This window comes from Cyrtonyx montezumae, unplaced genomic scaffold, assembly GCF_038088225.1.
Source record: "Cyrtonyx montezumae isolate F1298 unplaced genomic scaffold, pur_monq_1.0 scaffold_0, whole genome shotgun sequence".
NCBI classification, from domain to species: Eukaryota; Metazoa; Chordata; class Aves; order Galliformes; family Odontophoridae; genus Cyrtonyx; species Cyrtonyx montezumae.
In genome coordinates, this window is record NW_027071824.1 from 11,882,447 (window position 1) to 11,901,155 (window position 18,709).

At 39.0% G+C, this 18,709-nt stretch overlaps 2 protein-coding genes across 3 annotated transcripts in view; one reads left to right on the forward strand and one right to left on the reverse strand.

The window, feature by feature from the left end:
* LRPPRC (leucine rich pentatricopeptide repeat containing) overlaps positions 1-3,376 on the reverse strand; it is a 91,985-nt gene extending 88,609 nt beyond the window's left edge. The window contains exon 1 of the mRNA XM_065753760.1: positions 3,285-3,376. Within this exon, the coding sequence (XP_065609832.1) occupies positions 3,285-3,376 (92 nt within the window). The remainder of the gene's footprint in view (positions 1-3,284) is intronic.
* ABCG8 (ATP binding cassette subfamily G member 8) overlaps positions 1-18,709 on the forward strand; it is a 451,150-nt gene that overhangs the window by 110,935 nt on the left and 321,506 nt on the right. The gene's annotated exons all lie outside the window — the stretch shown is intronic.

Consider the following 18,709-nt stretch of genomic DNA (forward strand, 5'->3'; position numbering starts at 1 on the left):
GCTGTGGTGTAGCAGTATGCAGTTGAGCAACAGGAACCCTAAGTCACTGCATGAAGACTACCTGACAATTGCACATCATTCTGTCCAAATAAGTGATCAGTCAGCTCCAGCAGGGAAGTAAAATGAACAAACACGACCAACAATTGCTGGAAAAAATCATCTTTAGGAAAGGCATTTATTACTGCATTCTCACCACACATCCAATATCACTTCCATTCCCCTAATCTGTCCCTTAATTCAAATTCTCATCTAGAAGATCAAATTGCAATCTAATAGCCTGGGTGTGCAGCCCGATTTCTCCTTTTCGGTTCCATCAACGGACTTTCACAGCCAGTATAAAACAGTACAGAAAGGGTGACAGAAGGACACAGCCAGATATACACAGGATCTGAAGCTGAGAATAAAAACATGACTTTCAGCAGAAAGTCAACTGCTCACTGCTTCATTATCAACACCAGCAATCTGACCACAGGCTATGAAGACTCACTGACACACACTGGTAACACAACATACTATGGAAGGCACCCTTGCCATGCTTCTATGAAATGTCAATAGTCGATAACTCCTGTTAGTCCTGAGTGCATGGCTAACAAAATTCATTTTTTTTCCCTACTTGAGCTATATAGTGACAACAATATTCCCACTGCTTATCCAGCAAACAGGACAAAAGTTATCTGCAATTACACATTTTACAATGTCCAAGTATACATCCTCCCAAACAATTTGAAATTGTGGAAGGATAGCTGACAGCATTTCATTTTACAGAGTTCTGATACAGGTGAGAATCTGACACTTTGCTACAACTCAGATCTCACAACAGACGCTTCTATGAGATTTGAACAGATAACACCCTTGCTCCACATTAACTAGCTAACAAGGGTAAGGTCTGTACTTTTGCTACTCTGTACATAATTATCTTTTTACTAAAGGCTGCAGAGCAGCAGTGGATTTTGTTCTCTGGATACCATATTCTCAGGACAATTTGTTTAGGCCATTCCCAATCGTCACAGCAGATCATGCTTCAGCTTACTTTCACTATTCCCAGAACAGAAGGTATCTGGAAAGAATCTAAAATCACACCCTACCTTCTGTGCCTTCCTATGGACGAAGATGCACTTTAAAGTACTGACACAGAATCTGAACCTTATAAGCTGCCTCAATCTAGCTCATATTACACTGGTTCTGAGCAGGTAAGTAATACAACAACTGAGAAGTCTTACAGAAGTACATGGGCATAACAAGTAATCCAGCCACTGCTGGACTCTACATTGGGGATGGCAGTTAGCACATCCCTGGAAAATTCAGAGTAGCGTGATTAAAAACTGCTGGAACATGAGTAGCTTCTGTTTCAGGTCACTAAAGAAATGAACAGATCTGCAACTTGTCTATAATAATAATAAAGTAATAAAGTAATAGAAGCATCACTTGTGCACTACAATGCCGAAATTCATACATTAAAACAGTAAAAAGATTTTATGTGAAAGATCATCTCAGGAAAGGATTTACTAGATAGAAAAAATACAAAAAATTTATACATGCTTCTCAGTCTTACTACAATATAATTCACAGGTTAGACTGAAACCTTAGAAGGCTGAAATAAGCACTGTTGCTGTTTTTCCACAAAAATGTTATCCCAAGCACTTTTTTCACATTATTTAACAAAATCTAGCCTGAAAACTAGAGTTTTTAACAATTTCACTAAACCATCCTGCAAGAGAATCCACATACTACTGGAGAAACGCAGGAGTATAATTTGGAGAAAAGAAAAAGTAACACTTGGTGAAAAACTAGTACCTGAACTTCCATGAACATTACTTCTTGCAAACTAGCTTCCAGATGACCTGAATCATTGCAACTGGAAAAGTTTATGCATGATTTGCCACTCAGTAACTTATGTATTTCCCAGTCTCCTAGTTCTTCTATATTTCTATTCCCTTCTTCACAGCTGTGAAGCTCACCAGTCCCTTGCTAAACAAAGTTATCCTCTAAAGCAGCAACAGTTTCTAGCTTGTACTAAGTAGAACTGACTAAAGAACACCAGAGTATGCCTACTCAAAAAACTCACCATGCCCATTTGATGCTTTTCCACTCCCAGACACCAAAACAAACTGTCTGCTGCATGATATACACATTTAGTGAAAAGGTAACATTGAGCTCAGTCACTGACTCAACCTACACAGTAATGCTTTCTTCAAACACTAATGTCATGTTCCCATCCACATTTCTGCTGTAGATTGAGCTGCTGAAGTCACCTCCAGCAACAGTAAGAAAATCTCACTGTTCCCAGCTGCCTGTGACCCTTCACTCCATAGCTCACAGGGACACCAACCAACCTCTGAATGGTCTGCAGGGGGACAATGGGGAACATCCTGTCCCTCTCCTACCTACCTACTCTGGATCTTGACCAGCTTTTATAAACACTGGAAGAAATGCAGGAAGCATTCATGTCCATGGAGAAAATTGATATAAAGTCCAACTTTGTTACGTGCTTACTTTTAAAAATGATTTATAATAAGTACAGTTATAATCACAAATCATTAGGCATCTCCAACCACTCCCTGAAATTTTACAGATTGGAAACCAAGAATCCAACCCCACTGAGCTTGGGATCCATACCAGAGCTGTGAACAGATCTCACTCCCATTGACATACTTTGAGAACCTGTTGACATTGAAGTAACCTCTAACTTAAGAAAAGCTTGCACACACATTCACATGGCTGTAACAGGACATTTGTGGTGCAAAGTACGAGAAGCAACACTAAACCTGTGGATGTAAGTATCAGCTGCAGAAAGTGCTTCCTTCTTATAGTAAGTGAGGAGGGATGAGACAGCAATTAGAGTGCCCAAAAAACAGAATGCAAAATGCTGTTCTTGCCACTATCACGAAACCACCGAATGGTTTGGTTTGGATGGGGCCTCAAAGCCCACCCCGTGCCGTGTGCAAGACTGCTCCCCACAGCTCAGGCTGCCCAGGGCGAGCAACTCAGCGTTGAGCTCTTCCAGGGAAAGGCCGCCCACAGCTCCCGAGCCAGCCCATTTCACACAGACGCAAAAACTTCTGCTTGCAATTAAACCTGGGACACCACACGTCGCCTGCACGGCACTCTCCCACACAGAGTCGTGCCACGGTGCACTGAGGAGCAAACGAGCCGCGGGGCTGTTCCCCTCCCGCTCCCTCTCCCCCCAGCCGCAGGCCCGCCTCTCCGCGCCCTTTGCTCCCAGCCCGCCGCCCGCAGGCCTCAGCGTGCCGCCGGAATCGCGCAGCACCGGAGCGGGCCCTCACCTGGCGGCGGCGGGGGCGGGCGGGCGCAGCAAGGGCCGGAGACGGACGCAGAGGGCCCGCAGGCGCCCGACGGAGCTCAGCAGGGCCGCCATCCCCGCCGCGCGCGCCGCTAGCAGAGGAACACGTGAGGTGAGTGCCTCTACGCACGCGCAATGAGTGCGACCAGAATCCGGCGCTCCGCTGCCGACCGGAAGCGGAAGAAACCATTCCCGCGCAGAGAGGGGAGTATCGACCCCGCTCGCGGAATGGGCCCTCTGAGGTACGCGAGCCCTTTTCCGCTTCACGCCCCCTTCCGTTTGTCACGGATCGAACGTCCCACCCACCCCTGAGTTACGCCGAGCGGCGGCGAACCCGGAGTTGCTCTTGCCGCAAACAGTTGGAAAAAGAGTGGCCTCGTTGCGTTTCGGGACAGGGGGAAATGCGAGAGGGGGAGTGCGCTCCGCCGGGCCCTGTGCGCGACCCCGCCATAGGCGACGGTTAGACCACAGAGCGCCCGGCGGCTGAGGGAGCGCGCGCTCCCGGCGGGAGGAAGTCACGTGGGCAGAACGGTGGGGGCGGCGCGAACAGCCATGTTCCCACCTAGGTCACCCCTATGGTGGTGGGCGGGGGACCGTTACTGTGCGTGTGCGTCGGGGTCACTGCTGCTGGGGGCGGGGGTCGGCCGGGGTCACCTGCTGAGGCTCGGATGTGACAGGGCAGCGGGTGGGGGGCAGGTAGTAAAAAGTCCTTCAGCCTGCGCTTGTCGTAAGCTTCATTTAAACTCTACTACCGGGGCGCCAGGCGTGGATTTTAGTCAAAAAGCAAAATAAAGGCCTTTGAAACGTTGTTCTCTCCTTGCTTTCCTCCCTTTTGGGGTAAAAAAAAAGCCATGAGGAGCAGAGAATCTTCACCAAATTCTCTGCCTGAGGTTGTTTGCACCGCTAAGGTGTTAGCGGCATCGATGTTTCATCTTAACGTGCAGTAAACCTACTTCCTGAAACTTCACTATAAAACACTGAATTGGATGGGTTCTTAGATGTTAAGTGCTAATTTTCATGGAGAAAAAAAAACAAACATGCAATTATTTTTGCATTTTGGATTGCAAACAGTTACTCCAGGGGGCAGATTATTCATCGAAACAAATTGATTTTATCAAGTCAATTACAATCAGCTGTTTTCTGTTAGGCTTTGCATGGTAGGACTTGCCTCCTCACAGAGATTCAGAGGGACCAGTTTCACAGAATCCTGTAAAGGCGCAGTTGTCCTGTTTTATAAGAACATCCTGGATGCTCAGCGTTTCCCATAGTCAATCTTTGAGGTATGGATTGAAGCTGATTAAAGGCAATATTTATAGTGTTGGTAGTTACCATGGACTTTGCTCAAACACAGTATTAATTATATTTTGTAGAATACATTGTAAAGCTTAATAAGGGTCTGAAAGATGAACTTTTGAATCAAAACTCAAACCAAGCATACTAACTCTGAGGTTGACTTTAGAGACCTGCTTGTGAATTTTGGTTATCAGTAGAGACTCAATGGTTTGGGAGCTCACTCCAAAAGCAGTACAAATATGTCTACAATGCTTACAATAAGAGCTGGAAAAGATGAAATAACTTGGGAGCATAGAGACTGGACACTGATCATCATAATAAATGACAAGCTCTTGTTGCAGAGTCTTCACTGCTACTGAGTCAGTAAGGAATGGTGTTGTGTTTTGAAAGAGAACAATTGGGTGGATTCTGACCAGGAATTCCTCCAAAGACACAATGCAAAAGTGACTTGGAAAATCTAGGAAGTGGGCAACAGCATCTGGGATGGCAGGCTGCTTGAGGCAGAGCTGGCTTGCCTCTGTTGAGTGAGGTCACAAGGGGTTCTGATGTGGGGGGGAAGAATACTTTGATGTGGAAAGGAAAGAAGGTCCTAAGGAATCAATTTTAAAACATGATGTACCTGGAATATCAGACTTAAGAAATCAGGTTTGCTGAAGTTCACTTAATGAGCACTTAATGTGTCTGCATCAAATTAATGAGGATTAGAAAAAGAGAAAGTAAATTCAGTTGTAACTGTTAAGAGCATGGGAGAGTCCTTTATTGCTGTGCTTCTCTCAATAGCCACTACCTTCCCAGATTTTTTTTCCTCATTCACTCTTTCCAGGGAATTTATTCTCATTATTGATAATGCAGGAATGTTCTCCCCAGGGGTAATAATTAAAAGGTGCTTGGGTATGTTCATGGACTCTGGAGCTGTGTCTGCTATTTTATTTCTGTATCTGAAGAAATTTCAGGAGATGGCTACACTGAGCTGGGAGAGTAGGAGAATTTAAATGTAAGGGTTTTGGCCAATCCCTGCCAAAGGCTGCAGAATGGCTACTGTTATTGAAGGTAGTGGATGAGAACAGCCTGCTTGCTGGAGGTTGTGAGAGAGCTTCTCCTCATTCCATAGATGCTGTAATCATAAAAGTATACTGGAAGCATGATGCGGAATTTCCAAAGCAAGAGTTACAATAACATGTGGTAATTAGAGCTCTTTTCAGTCATTCTTCCTTCTTTCAAATAGATGTCCATATTTTAAAAGTAGCCTTCCAAAAAAGTAGCTTATCCTGTAGGTGATCTTTGAAAATCTAAACAGACAAAGATTTATATGCATTGTAAATGCATCTTCAGAACCTGAGCACTAAAACCCTTTGGAGTGAATGATTCAAGTTCTGTCAAAATGACTTTGAAATGGCAGAAGAAACATTAAAGGATGCACAGCAGCTCTGATGTGTTTGCATAACTGCAATGTGAAGAGAGGAGAAGCAATGCTGGCCTAGGACTGTTGCCTTTAGGCAGTTTGGATGTGGCCGCTGCATTTCAGAGGGTAAAAAAGATAACAAGGATCATGGCTGTTTGCTTTTATCATGTTGAGAGGGTTATGAGAAGCTAATATTTGGAAAAAGGTGAACCAGTCTCTGCAGGCTGTTCGGTGGGGTTATTCGTGTTTCTCTTGAGAGTCTCAGAGGTGCCCTCTCCTGGTCTGAGCTGTCTGACGGAGTAGGCAAACCTGCCGTGGTGATGTTGACAGTAGGTGGAAGCCTCTTGCTGCTAACCTGATGCTTTTGCCTGTCCTTTTACATCCTAGATTAACGTGATCTGCATTAGAGGCTGATCTATGCAGCCAAAACCAGTGAGACAGGAACATCCATCCTCCCTCCAAGATCACAATTCAGTGTGGTGTATGGCCTGTAATTTAGTAGTTGGGTAGAGATAGTGATAGGAGGATGGTTGGACTAGATGATCTTATAGGTCCTTTCCAACCTTATGAACTTATGAACTTATGAACTGTGTTGTTCAACAGGGAGAGGCCACATAATGGTTGTGTGATGGCTGCATGTGTATTGGAAAATAGGCCTTCAGTAAAGATTGCCACACAGAGAATAATTTGGAAGATTTGGGGGACTGATGGTGAGAAATCTATCTGCATTGCTGATATCAGCATTAGAATATTAGTATTAGGAAAATTTAAGTCTAAATTCATGATTGCTGAGGTTTTTGTTCACTTTGAATGCCTCATTTCGACTTCAGTCAGAGAAGAGAAATTAAGATCAGCTTGCTGTCAAGATGAAGTTTCATTGCCGGAGTGTCCATTGCTGTTGGTCTCTCAAATGTCAACTGTTACCTTTCTCTGCCCCAACAAAAAATCTACCCTCATCCATGCTGTAGATTTGCATACATTTAAGCCAATTTAGTGATTTATGGAAGCCTGAATGCATAGAGCAATACAGCAATATGGCGTGATGTTTTCCTTTGTTCTGGATCTGGTGTAATGATGAAATCAAGATGACGTATTGGAACAGAAACTAGGTAGTAAGGAAAAATATCAAAGAGTCAAGTGTTAGGAAAGGGAGGGTAACATCAGTTTCCTGTTAAAATGGCAAATAAGAAGGCAAACCCATGAACTGGAGGATGGATAATATGCAGTATTTAATGGCAAACTGCTGCTTGAGGGTTCTGCTGATGTGTGCGTAAAGCATGTTTGGCTGCTATGTAAACCAATTCCATTCCAACAGCCTGTGGTGACTTAACCTCTAACAGAGAAGCAAAACTCATTCCTTATTCAGTGTACCTGTTAGTTGAAACTTTTCTGTGGGCAAAAAAATGTTTTGCTTTCTTTTTTGTTTGTCTTTTATTTGATCACAGCCAACGTCCTCAATGATGTTCTCAGGACTTTTGTAGTTGTACTGCACCATAAAATAATTATTTCCTCTGAAGATGCAAAAGAATTTAGCTCCCTCATCTTCTCAGCTGTGTTAGTTTTGCAAGGTTAGTAGAAAATTTAATAAGTAGCAGAGCCTTTTTCTTTGTAACCAAGTCAGCAGATCTTATCCTAGCTATCTACAGGGAGTAGATCTGATGAGTAAGAAGGTACATTTTTTATACAGTTAGTTTTCAAGAATCATACTTTGAAAATGATCATGACATAACTGGGTCACATCTGAAATTTTTCTATAAGCTATATAAAAAGGGAAGTTGAGGTAGCTGGTTTTGTTAGAAGGTATAGTTAGAGCAGTAGTGAATTATAGTTGAGAGATTTGTAGATTGTAATGTTATTGAAAACTGCAAACAGTCATGTCTTCAATTAATGGTCCTTCAGCAGTTTATATTTTGCTTTTAAATAAGAAAAGAAAGTAAGAATTAAGATACAGATGCACTTGCATTACATTATGTTTCTTCTATTGTTGCCTCTGTTTTGCATGTTGAACTGTGGGAATAGCATACTGCAATGAGTATCATGTCCCAGAGTTTGGCTATTTTGGGTGCTGGAGTGCTAAGAGATAAGATGTTTTAGGAATGGTACAACTACTCCAGAAGTTTCCTTGCTAATTTTACCATCATCCCCACTGAACATCTCTGTCCCAATGGTTAGCTCAAATGACAAATCATGTGTTGATATGGCTGTGCTCTAGCTGAAGGATTGTATTTCCAATTTGGAAGGCAGGGCAGAAGCAATCATCTTTTTTTAATTTTATTTTTATTTTTTAACATTTTTTAAAGTGTAAGTAGTGGTTATGTTACAAAACGAAATTTGAAACTCAAGTGTTAGTCATGCAGAAAGTTTTTACATGTTGAATAACTTGCTGGGTATTCTCTTCAAAGAGGAGGATTTTTTTGGTAGATTAAATTAGTGGAAAGCTTGTATTTATTTTTTCTCCTGATTTTTTTTTCAAAACTTTTTCTCCTGAAGACCAAAGCTGCTGAGACTGGAAGAAAAGATGCATTTATCATAGGTAGGAGTAAGTGGTGGCTTTTTCCATGTTTGTCATTTGATGTTGCAGACTGTATCAAACAGATTTCTATTTTTTTTTTTTTTTTAAAGCTTCAATTAGGATGAGTGGAGTGGGTATCATTTAACTGGGGAGAATAACCTGTTTCAGCAACAAGAGTTCTATCAGTGATATTTTCCCATTGCTGCAACATGTGAAGGCTGGGCAAGTTCAAGTATTCCCCATAGGGTAGATTTGTCCGGATAAATCAAGATAAAATAGCATTCAAATATATTGGGACATCCAATGTGCATCACAAGTGATGTCTGCAAAGATAGAAAAAAAATGAGGGTAAAAAATCCTTTCTAGTTTTTCATATTTTTTCTAATAAATCACTTCTTGTGTCATAAAAGTATTTGTGTATTTCTTTAAACTTGTGTGGCTAACCAAAACCATGCAAAAGAGGTGGTATTTTTAGCTGTGTGGAAAGAATTACTAGAAATATGGGTTCGCTTTGCAAAATCCTCTGCTTATTGCTGGCAAATATATGTTCCAGTGAAGACACAAAAAACTTCTTATTTTATTGTATCAATGACTTGAACAAGAATTTCATGCTTCACTGAATCCGATTTTAAGTAAAATTGGGAGAACTTTTTCTTCATCTGTTTTCTTTCTTGATTGTTGCTCTACTTCGGAAAGTACCCATATAAGTAAGTCGCTTATTTTCAGAGGGAAAAGCTTACTGCATCTTTTGCAGTAAGAATTTCTTCCCACATACTTATAATATTTGAACTAAATAAATGTTAGCAAGGAAAAAGCAAAACAGTCATTTCTTAAATGGTATGGCTAAGTTTGTAAACTTGAAGGGCACACAGACTCAAGGATTCTTCTTTTGCTTCTTTATGCATAGGAGCCTTGGGCTAAATCAGGTCTCTGAAAAATCTGTCTTCAATCCAAGAGACCAGATGTATCTCTGGATATCCAGTGGGCTAGGTTTGTGGCTTTGGTAGAAATCAAGGAAAGGCAAGGGCAGTGCTTCAGCCAGGGAAATATACGAAAGGTTAAAGGAATATTGACAAATAAGATTAGCGTGATCCTTATACAGTGAGAAGTGGCTGATCTATTTGAGACAAGGGGCTCTGTATCAAATTGTGAGGCTACTGTGTGAGCAGTTTGGTGTGTGAGAGCATCAGTTTATTGCTAGGAGCTGAGAAACCTTCTGAGGTAAGTAGCAAGAAGGATGTATTGAAAATGTTTCCCTCTACATGTATGTTGACTCTGAGTCCTCATCCACACCATCCTTTTGTGCTAGCACACGTGTTTGCATAGCTTCTTAGGGAACCAGATGGGTGTATCAGTTTGTGTTAGTTTTAAGCCAGATCATCCCTCAGTCCTGTACACCACACAGACACACAAGTGTTTGTGCCAACCCAAGGCGATGAAAAGGAGTGAGTCTTTGCACAGATGAGAAACTTAGTGTCTAATGCTGGCTAATGCCTTGTTTTAGCCATGATGCTATTTTGTCCCATTTAAAGTGCTCATGAAACAACAATTATGTATTAAAATCAGTATTTAAAATGTGATCTAGTGAGATATTAGTCCTTATGTAAGAATGAATTCTAGTAGAGCAACACTAAAATTAGTGCTAATCCTGCTGATAAGTTCCACTGGTTTATGGTTTTCTAACCAGTCATGTCAAGTAGAACATTCTCTTGTCTCTTAGCAAGGGAGCAGCAAGGGAAGTGGAGAGGAGAAGATGGCTGTTGGCTGGCAATGTGCTGGGTGCCTGTAATATCAGAATTCCTCTTAATATATTTAGCTTAAACTGAGAGTAAAAACATACTTCCTACAGAATAAGTAGAACTTCACAAATATTTAGTCTTGTATACTTATGGTGGTTCTAATCAACATTCTCTGTTCTGAAGAGACATTAAACACACAAAGAAATCTGGACAATTGTTGCCCAGAGTTGCTTCTGGTCATTGTACAACTTCATTTATTTATTCATTATTTGCCTCTTACAGTACTTTCTTATTTGATTTTGACAACACATTTATTTTACAAATTCATCCTACTAGAGAATTACTATTACTTTACATGTAATTTGGAACTAAAAGCCCCCTTTTGTGGGTTTTTTTTTAGTTCTTTTGTTATATCATAAAATCTATAGAAGGCATTGTTTAATATTTTGAGGTAGGATTAGGTCCCTAAGAAAACTCTTAAAACATGAGTTAGCTTAAGATGAAAATGTATTTTCAGTTAGACACGGTATAAATTACTTTCTCAGTTACTCAGGTTTAATGCAATCCATATAGCACACAAATCTTATTCTGGCAGTTGTTTAGCCATCCATGGAATCTATGAAGATAAGTACACATGGCTTGCATTTTTAATGGAAACAAAATGTAGAACTTTTTTTTTTTTGTCTTTTGCATATTAAAAAGAATTGAAAAAAGAAGGAAATGCAGTTTTTCCTAGTCCAATTTAAGTTTCATGGACTTGGTTTGTCATTAGATTTACACTGAGGGTTAATTTTGCTTCTGTATTTTTCTGTATTTTTCCTATTCTACGCTTATTTTCCCACTATAACTTATACTTTCTCTCTATAAGTTCCAGTGATGTACTATGTATATATATAGTGTGTGTGTATACACCAAATATTTTCTTTTAAGCATTTTCCTAGGCTTTTTCATCCTCAGCATCTGTTTTTCTTCCTTTCCTCTTACCTTTCTGCTTCTTCAAAGAGAGCTCTTTAAACATTTACAGTTTCAAAAACTTTCCAATCTGCCATTACTGCTGAGCTCTTAAAAGAATTTTCCATCTGGAAATGTCTATGTAAGACACTGTTACTTCATCAGAATATTAAAATATTTTTCTAATTACATGTCAATTTAAATCATAAAGTTCTTGCAGAAATCCTTTTGTTCAGTGGTTTTCTTCCTCAAATACATTTTGGTGAGAAAGACAAGGACTGTGAGCATCAGTAAGATATGCCTTCAAACTGTTTAGGTTTGATTGTATTGCATTATAGAATGCTTCATTACTGGTTTAACCTCTCAAAGGCTTTCAGCTGCTGTTTTATTTAGCTATACCGACTACACTGCCTACAGCAACTCCAGGCAATGATTCCCCCAGTGGCATGCATGAGCTGCCCTGCTCTACTGCAAAAATACATTATGGCTGAATTTGCCCTCAGAGTTTGGAAAGATCTAAAGTCTTTAGAGACTAAAAATGTGTTTTTTCTTTGTTTTAGCTGGCAGTATGAGCCTCTGGCATTTTAAAGTGCAAGTCATTAGCGTTCACCAGGGTGATGTTAATATGTCTGTGTTTCAATCTCAGGACATTTTCCAGTTGCTTCTGCCACAACAATCTCTGCCATCTCAGTGCTTCTTAAGCCCCTTGTGAATTAAAGTAAGCTTTGCAATGCCAGTAAGAATCGCTGTAGAATTTGGCTGAAACCAGTTGCTACATGACTTACTCTTTTAGTGATAGTTGGCATCAAGGTTGAAAGTCATTCAGAGCAACTGGATAGGGGTGAAAATAGGGAAGAGTGAGATATAAAGTAGATATGTTAAATGCGATCAAAAGTAAAGCTGGAGGATTTTGGATGGTTTCATTTTGTTTACACTGTCTGTATTTATTTTGTTTTTAAAGTGAGGAGCTATGACTTAGGTTTATAGGAAGACTCAATTACCTGTACAAAAATCCTGGCCGCAGTGATAATACGGCATTCAGAAATAAAAATACAACAAAGAATTGATTGAACTGTTCCTTAGAGTAGCCTGAGGGATGAGATGACAGCTGATGTGAAGGATGAAATCTGTCAACAAAGTTAATGCTTGTGGGAAATGCAGTAAGGCAGCAGAGAGAGATCAAGGGCCGACCCCTTCACCCAGTGTGTTACAGCTGACTGTAGATGTACAGCATGTTTGGTCAATTGCTGCTTGCTTTCACTGGTAGGAATGTCATAAATACTCTCCCTTCCCTTTCAGAGTACTCTGTTTTATTCTCTCCAGCTCCTACAATAAGGAGAAAAGTAATCTAATCATAGGATAGGACAGAGGGAAAAACAAGGTCCAAATTATAAGTTAGCTGAGCAAAGCTAAAAATGTGAACATTTTGGCAAATGTTGCTATTTTTAAGCCTTTCATTCAGTCTCAGAGAAAACTAAGCAGTAGGGTGCCAAGTCAATAGCACCTAGGGTTAGTTCACAAGGTTTTGCAGCTGTCATCGCCTGTCTGCACTGCAAAGATATACAGAAGGTCTGGAGAATAAGAAATCTGGTTCTTGTTGTTTTTTTTCTCTTTGTTTTTTCTAATTCATTATTGGTTTCCAGCTCAGCCTTCTCAAATAAGAGATCTTTAGAAGAATGCTTTCCAGCTCCAAGCAGAAACAGTCTCCACTTGCTGGCTGCTTTTTGCTGCCAGTATCAGAAACTAGTCTTCAGGAAAGGAGAGAAGAGCAGCCTGTACATATATTTACATGTGTCCACGTGCACAGGTGGTTATACCCAACTTAGCTATTGCTTGATTCTAAGAGCTTGAACAGAAGGAGTAATCCTAGATCACATTGTAAATACGCTGCCCAGCTCATTTACTGCTTTATATAGCTGAATTTCATGCTGTGTTTGTGATTAGATCCTGCAGGAAATGTGATTGTGGTATATCAGTTTAAAAAATAGATTCTGTTCTTTTTTTTTTTTTTAATGAATAATATTTTAATGACTAATAGCCAAAGCAGTTCCATTTATAGTGGGTTTTTTAAATATATATATATATATAGTCATTGAAAGTTCTTTGACAATAACTATCTGAGAATAGTCAGTATTCTTCCTACATAAATTAAACAGAAATTGTCTAAGAAATAGCTACAAGATGTTCTATTTTGTAAATCTATCATTTGTTCAGGTGCATGCTCTAAAAGCATTTACAAACAGTAATAAGTTTAGCATTGGAACATCTGGCTGGTGTGAATATTATCGACATTTTTAAAAACAGGAAGGCTAAGATGTAGAGTTATTAAGTCAAAATGCTTCAAGGATAGCTGCTGGTATTGACTTCGGATGCTTTCATTTTCTCTCAGTGTACTACTCTACACTATCACATTGATAGGAGTATGAGGAAAAAGTTTTATGATGTTGTTGTCACTTCTCTACTCAGTTCTGTCTTGGAAGATGAGTGACAATCTATGAGGATATGAAGCAGAATCACTTCAGGTTGGCTGGAAAGGGCTATTGTGAACATTATCAGAAGTTTTGTATAATGTACCCCATTAAATATTATGACAGAGTTTGCAGTGATGTACAATCATATGTGAATGTAACTTTAGGACTAGTTACTGAAACAACTGGTGACATTTTATGTTGTAATGATATGTTCAGATATGATTTTAGAAAAATTTTCTAAATTTTGCTGATTTATTCATATCTGAAATGGACAGAAATTTTTAAAAACAAAAATGACTTATTATCTGTGTTAATGGAAGTACTGTATTGCAGCTTACCAATGATGACCAGTTCTGCAGATACCTGAGTTAGACCATTAATAATTAGTCTCAGCTAATAGATCATCCCTCTCTTCCTCCTCAGTGTATTATTCACATGGAATAAGGTAATCTATAAATAGAAAGGCCAGACTTAGTATATATCTGTCCTGTTCATAAGAGGTTGAATGGTTTCCTGACTCCTGCCTGGATTAAACGTGGTCCCCAGGGGGGTGAAAAGCAAACATTTTTGCACAGTAAAGATTCGTAATTCCAGGAATTAAAACTTGAGAGTGAGTTTGTTACAAATCTTCTCTGTGTCATCTGCACTGGAAGTGCTTGCATCTTTACTCCATCTATGCAGCATAAGGTAGCCGAGGATTCCTCTTTCAAATTACTTAATGCCATTGATATCACTGATTGTGAAGTTCTACTGATGCTGAATGCCTTTGATAATTTGCCCAGTGGTTCCTTAATACGAGAGTACTAATGCATTTGCGTGCATATTACCAGTACTGTGGGCTAAGGACGCTTCTCAGATTTTGGCTTAAATTGCACCTTAGAGCGTACTACTCATGGAAGTAGTATTACAGAGCTTATATTTCTTTGTGGGAGAACTAAAACTAATCTCATTAGTAGTATTTCCATTTCTGAAGCAATCTCATTTTGCGCTGACGTAAATAGCGCTGAGGAAAGTATAAGGACACTATTTCAGTTCAAGGAAAAGGCATTTTAAGAGTCTGATCATGCAATGTGTTTGAACTCCTTCAAATGAGAAGTATAATCTTTAATTCCCATAGGCACCTACAAGGAGCTGGTAGCTTTGCAAAACAAGCATGAAAAGCTGTTGTTTTTTTTTTTTAATTAAATGTACCTAAAAATACTAAAATAGTGAGTTTGGAATATGAGACTGAATTTCATGCATGACTTACCACTTGTGTTGAGATGATACTGATGGTTCTTTAATAGAAAAACCTCATTCAATACCAACTTGGAAACATTTGTCTTTCTCCTGGTGGCATCAGGTTGACATTGCCACTCCTCTCATCATCTATTACAGCAGAAACTTGCTCTTTACCCTGCTGATGAATTTCCAACTTGAAATAAAGATGTTATTGTTAGTCTCTATGCATGTAGTCTTGCGTTTGGTATTCTGTACAGTTTCTTCCCAGTTTATTCCAGTCATCATGTCTTTCTCCAAGAGCACTGATTCTTTCTGTACTACAGTTTCTTCCAATTGACCGTTATGTACCATTGTCATCAGCACCCTTTCACTTCTGTGTTGAAGTCACAGAACTTTGAACAGATTTTGTTTTCAAAAATCTCCTGGAAGACACCCCCTAGTAAAATATCTCCAACTAGAAATGTTAATGTTAACAATGTTCAACATTGCTAGCTATTATATCTTCTTTCATCATTTTCTCATCAACCATGATTTTCTTACTGATTACATATTCAGTTTTCCCAGATAGCAATTTGTCAAATTTTCAGAAGTCAGGTGGACTTTTTTCTTCATTTTGGAGAATCAGAAACCAATTATTTACTTGAAGAAAAACAGGAGATTAGACAAGCATGATAGACCAGTGATAATTTTTTATCCCATTTTCCCATTTTCCATTCTATTTATTCAGGTATTTCTATTATTTTCTGGTCTTTTTTTTTTTGTTTTGTTTTGGTTTTTTTTGTTTTTTGTTTTTTTGTAGTCCTGTTGAAAGTTAGTCCACTGTTTGTGCCTCATTCTGTGTGTGTATGATTTTCTTCCTGGCTTTAAAGAACGTTATTCTTGAGTCTTCATTTAGACAAATGTTCAAAGGCTTCAGCTGTCTATTGGAATATTCAGGAAAACCAAAGGCTAGGTCATTGATAGCAACTAAGAAAAATGCTGTGCTTATTACATTTCTCTATTTTTATGTCTTTTACAGGAGTTCTAATAAAGGATTAAAGGAAACCCAATAGACAGTCACTTCCCTATACATTTTATCACATATCCCAATAGAGTGACATTTTTAGCATGCTTTTCCAAGTTGTTACATTAACAAATTTGCACTGATTTCTTTATCCTGTCGTCTAAAGACCACCTTGTAGTAAGACAGTGAACTTTTACAGCATTCCATAGTTGATGCACTGTCTAATGTCACAAACGTCTGCTCAAATTACTTCACTAAGACTTGAGAAGAGTCTACATTGTGCCTTCCATTTGAGCTTGATTTGACAGAATCAGTCCCTGCGCTAGCTCATGGCACTTATCAGTTAGTCAGCCTTCCTCAGGGAAGAGAATTTAGAGTGCACCATATTCAGTTTTCAAATCAAGCCCTGTCCCCTTAGGAAGCAATGTACTGCATTATTAAACAAGGTGCCATCAGCCGTAGCACCATGCTTAAACATTCAGTCAAATAAAGGACGACATCATTATGTTAACTCTTTTTTCACCACGTTCATTATTCTTCTAGCGCTCTGAAATAAAAGGTGAAGACAGAAAATTTTGCTATACCTGCCTTTTTATTTCTCTTGAAAATAGATGAAAAGGGGCAGGAAAATCTGTTTGATATTATAATTATTAAACTTAATGTTATGTGAGGATGTAGGGTTTTTTTCTGAATTAGAAATTCTGAAGTGGAAACTGATGTTCTGTTTATTTTGTTGGTTTATTTGTAGATCTCATATAGGCTTCTCAATTTGAATGTTTTGATTTAACTGTCACAGCTGAACATAAGCAAATTCTGCTGATTGCTTTAACTTCAAATGTATTAAAGACAGAAAATTTACTTTTAACGTGTCTTAATGAGAGTAGGAATCTGTCATAAATTTTTAAGTCCCATATAAGATCGGTTCACCTGTTATGATACACCAATAAAGCACTTTGCAATTAAAGTATGTTTTGGACAAATTACATGAGCAGAATCAAAAACTGTGGATCCTTTAAAGTATTTTATGTCACTTCAGTCAAACAGAAAACCAAACAGAAGTGAATAGATTTGAGATGCATACTTTGAGGTTTGCATTTTAAATCTCTGTGGGTCTTCTTATATTCTAAGTGAGATTTTTGCATCTTTATATATCTTGTCAAACCAGAAATTGCCAGGATTCTCAGAGAAAAGGAAAGATATCCTTTTTAAAGCTTCATGTTGATATAAATATGAAAATGGATTAAACTCTGCTTCCAATTTTCAAACATATGTACTTCAATGAATATTAAATGGTAGACCCATATCATCATCATGACTTATTTACTTTGTAGAGGTTTTTATCAAAAAAGGACTGGAGTTTGCTGTGGAGCGTGAAACTCCACTGTAATTGAGTTTAGAGTGGTAAAACCACTAAAGAGGCCATGGCCCCAGAGAGTTCCCTGAAACCCACCTGTCAGCTGCTGTTACATCAGCAGTCCAACAAGCCGTGCCTTCCTCTTCCCGCTAAAGACTTCTGTGGCAAAAAAATAAGATGAAAAAAAAAAATCTCTGCAACAGCTGCACAGTGTCAGCAGAAATAATGATCTGAAACTCAGCCTCCAAGGGATGCTAGTCTGGGTCCTAATTCTGTAAGGTGTCATTTCTTTCATTGCGATGCCATTAAGCATGAAAGTAATGGAGAGGACATGAAGTATTTTATCATTGAAGTATAATGAAGGAGATGTAGGGTGCTTCAGGATGTTGATGGGGAGAGGTGTCTTGTGTTTCTAAAAGGATAGTCTTAAAGGATGCCTAAAGAAAAATGGCAATTCATTTTTTAATATGTTATGATCAAAATAACACATTTTAACATACAGATTTTGAACATGTAGTTTTAAATGAAGATTGAAATGATAAGTGAGTTCTGTAAGTCTCTTCAGGATAAGAGCAATTTTTTGCAGGTGGATTGAATGTCTCAGCAGACTGATCTGGACTACTCCAGAATCATCGACTAAATCAAGTCATCAGATCAAATGCTCTGCTTGCAGAACTCCATTTATTTCAGTGGAGCTACATCTGAGCAGGATCTGACTATAAGCTGGTAGTGACTGTTAGTATTTAGAGAACTGTTCACTAGTCTTTTTTCTGTCCATCAGACATCATAACCAAAGTCCTTTGATACAATTTAAGCACCTGTACTAGCTATTTTAGTGGATGTAAAGTGCCAAATTGCATGGGATGTAATGTCATTGTAAAGCTCAAGGTGATTCCTGCAAAAAAAAAATAATAATATTAAGGCAAGAAGGCAGAGTAGTTAAAAAAAAAGAAGAAGAAGGTGCATTTATTCTATTTTTGACATGAAAGCAGGCTTAGAGTCTTCAGACTGTCAAGTAAGTTCCTTCATAAAAGCTAACACAAATCTTCAAAGGCGGTTAAATGCCTCAGTCTTATTTAAGAGCTTACCTCTGCTGAATTCACTACCATTGTGATGTTGGATCCAAGTCTGTAAAAACAAACGAGTCCGAATGTTTTCGTGTGAAAAGATGTAGCTGATCATATTGAGTCCCTTTTTGCAAGAAAGGTGAAGAAGCTGCTCAGTTAGGCTTGGATTTGTTTCAAAGATTTTTGCTGGCAGATGCATTGCTGGAAACTACTTCCACCAGTTTTTAGCTATCATACCTGTATTAATATTCAGCGCAAATGAGTTCTCAGTATGATCTTTGAATTATGACTGTGATCATTGGTGATGAAACTGAGTAAGGATATGGTGTTCCTCCTATACCTTTACTGTACATCAAAGTCTGAAATAGTGCTTCCTGAGGAGATGAGCTGCTCTC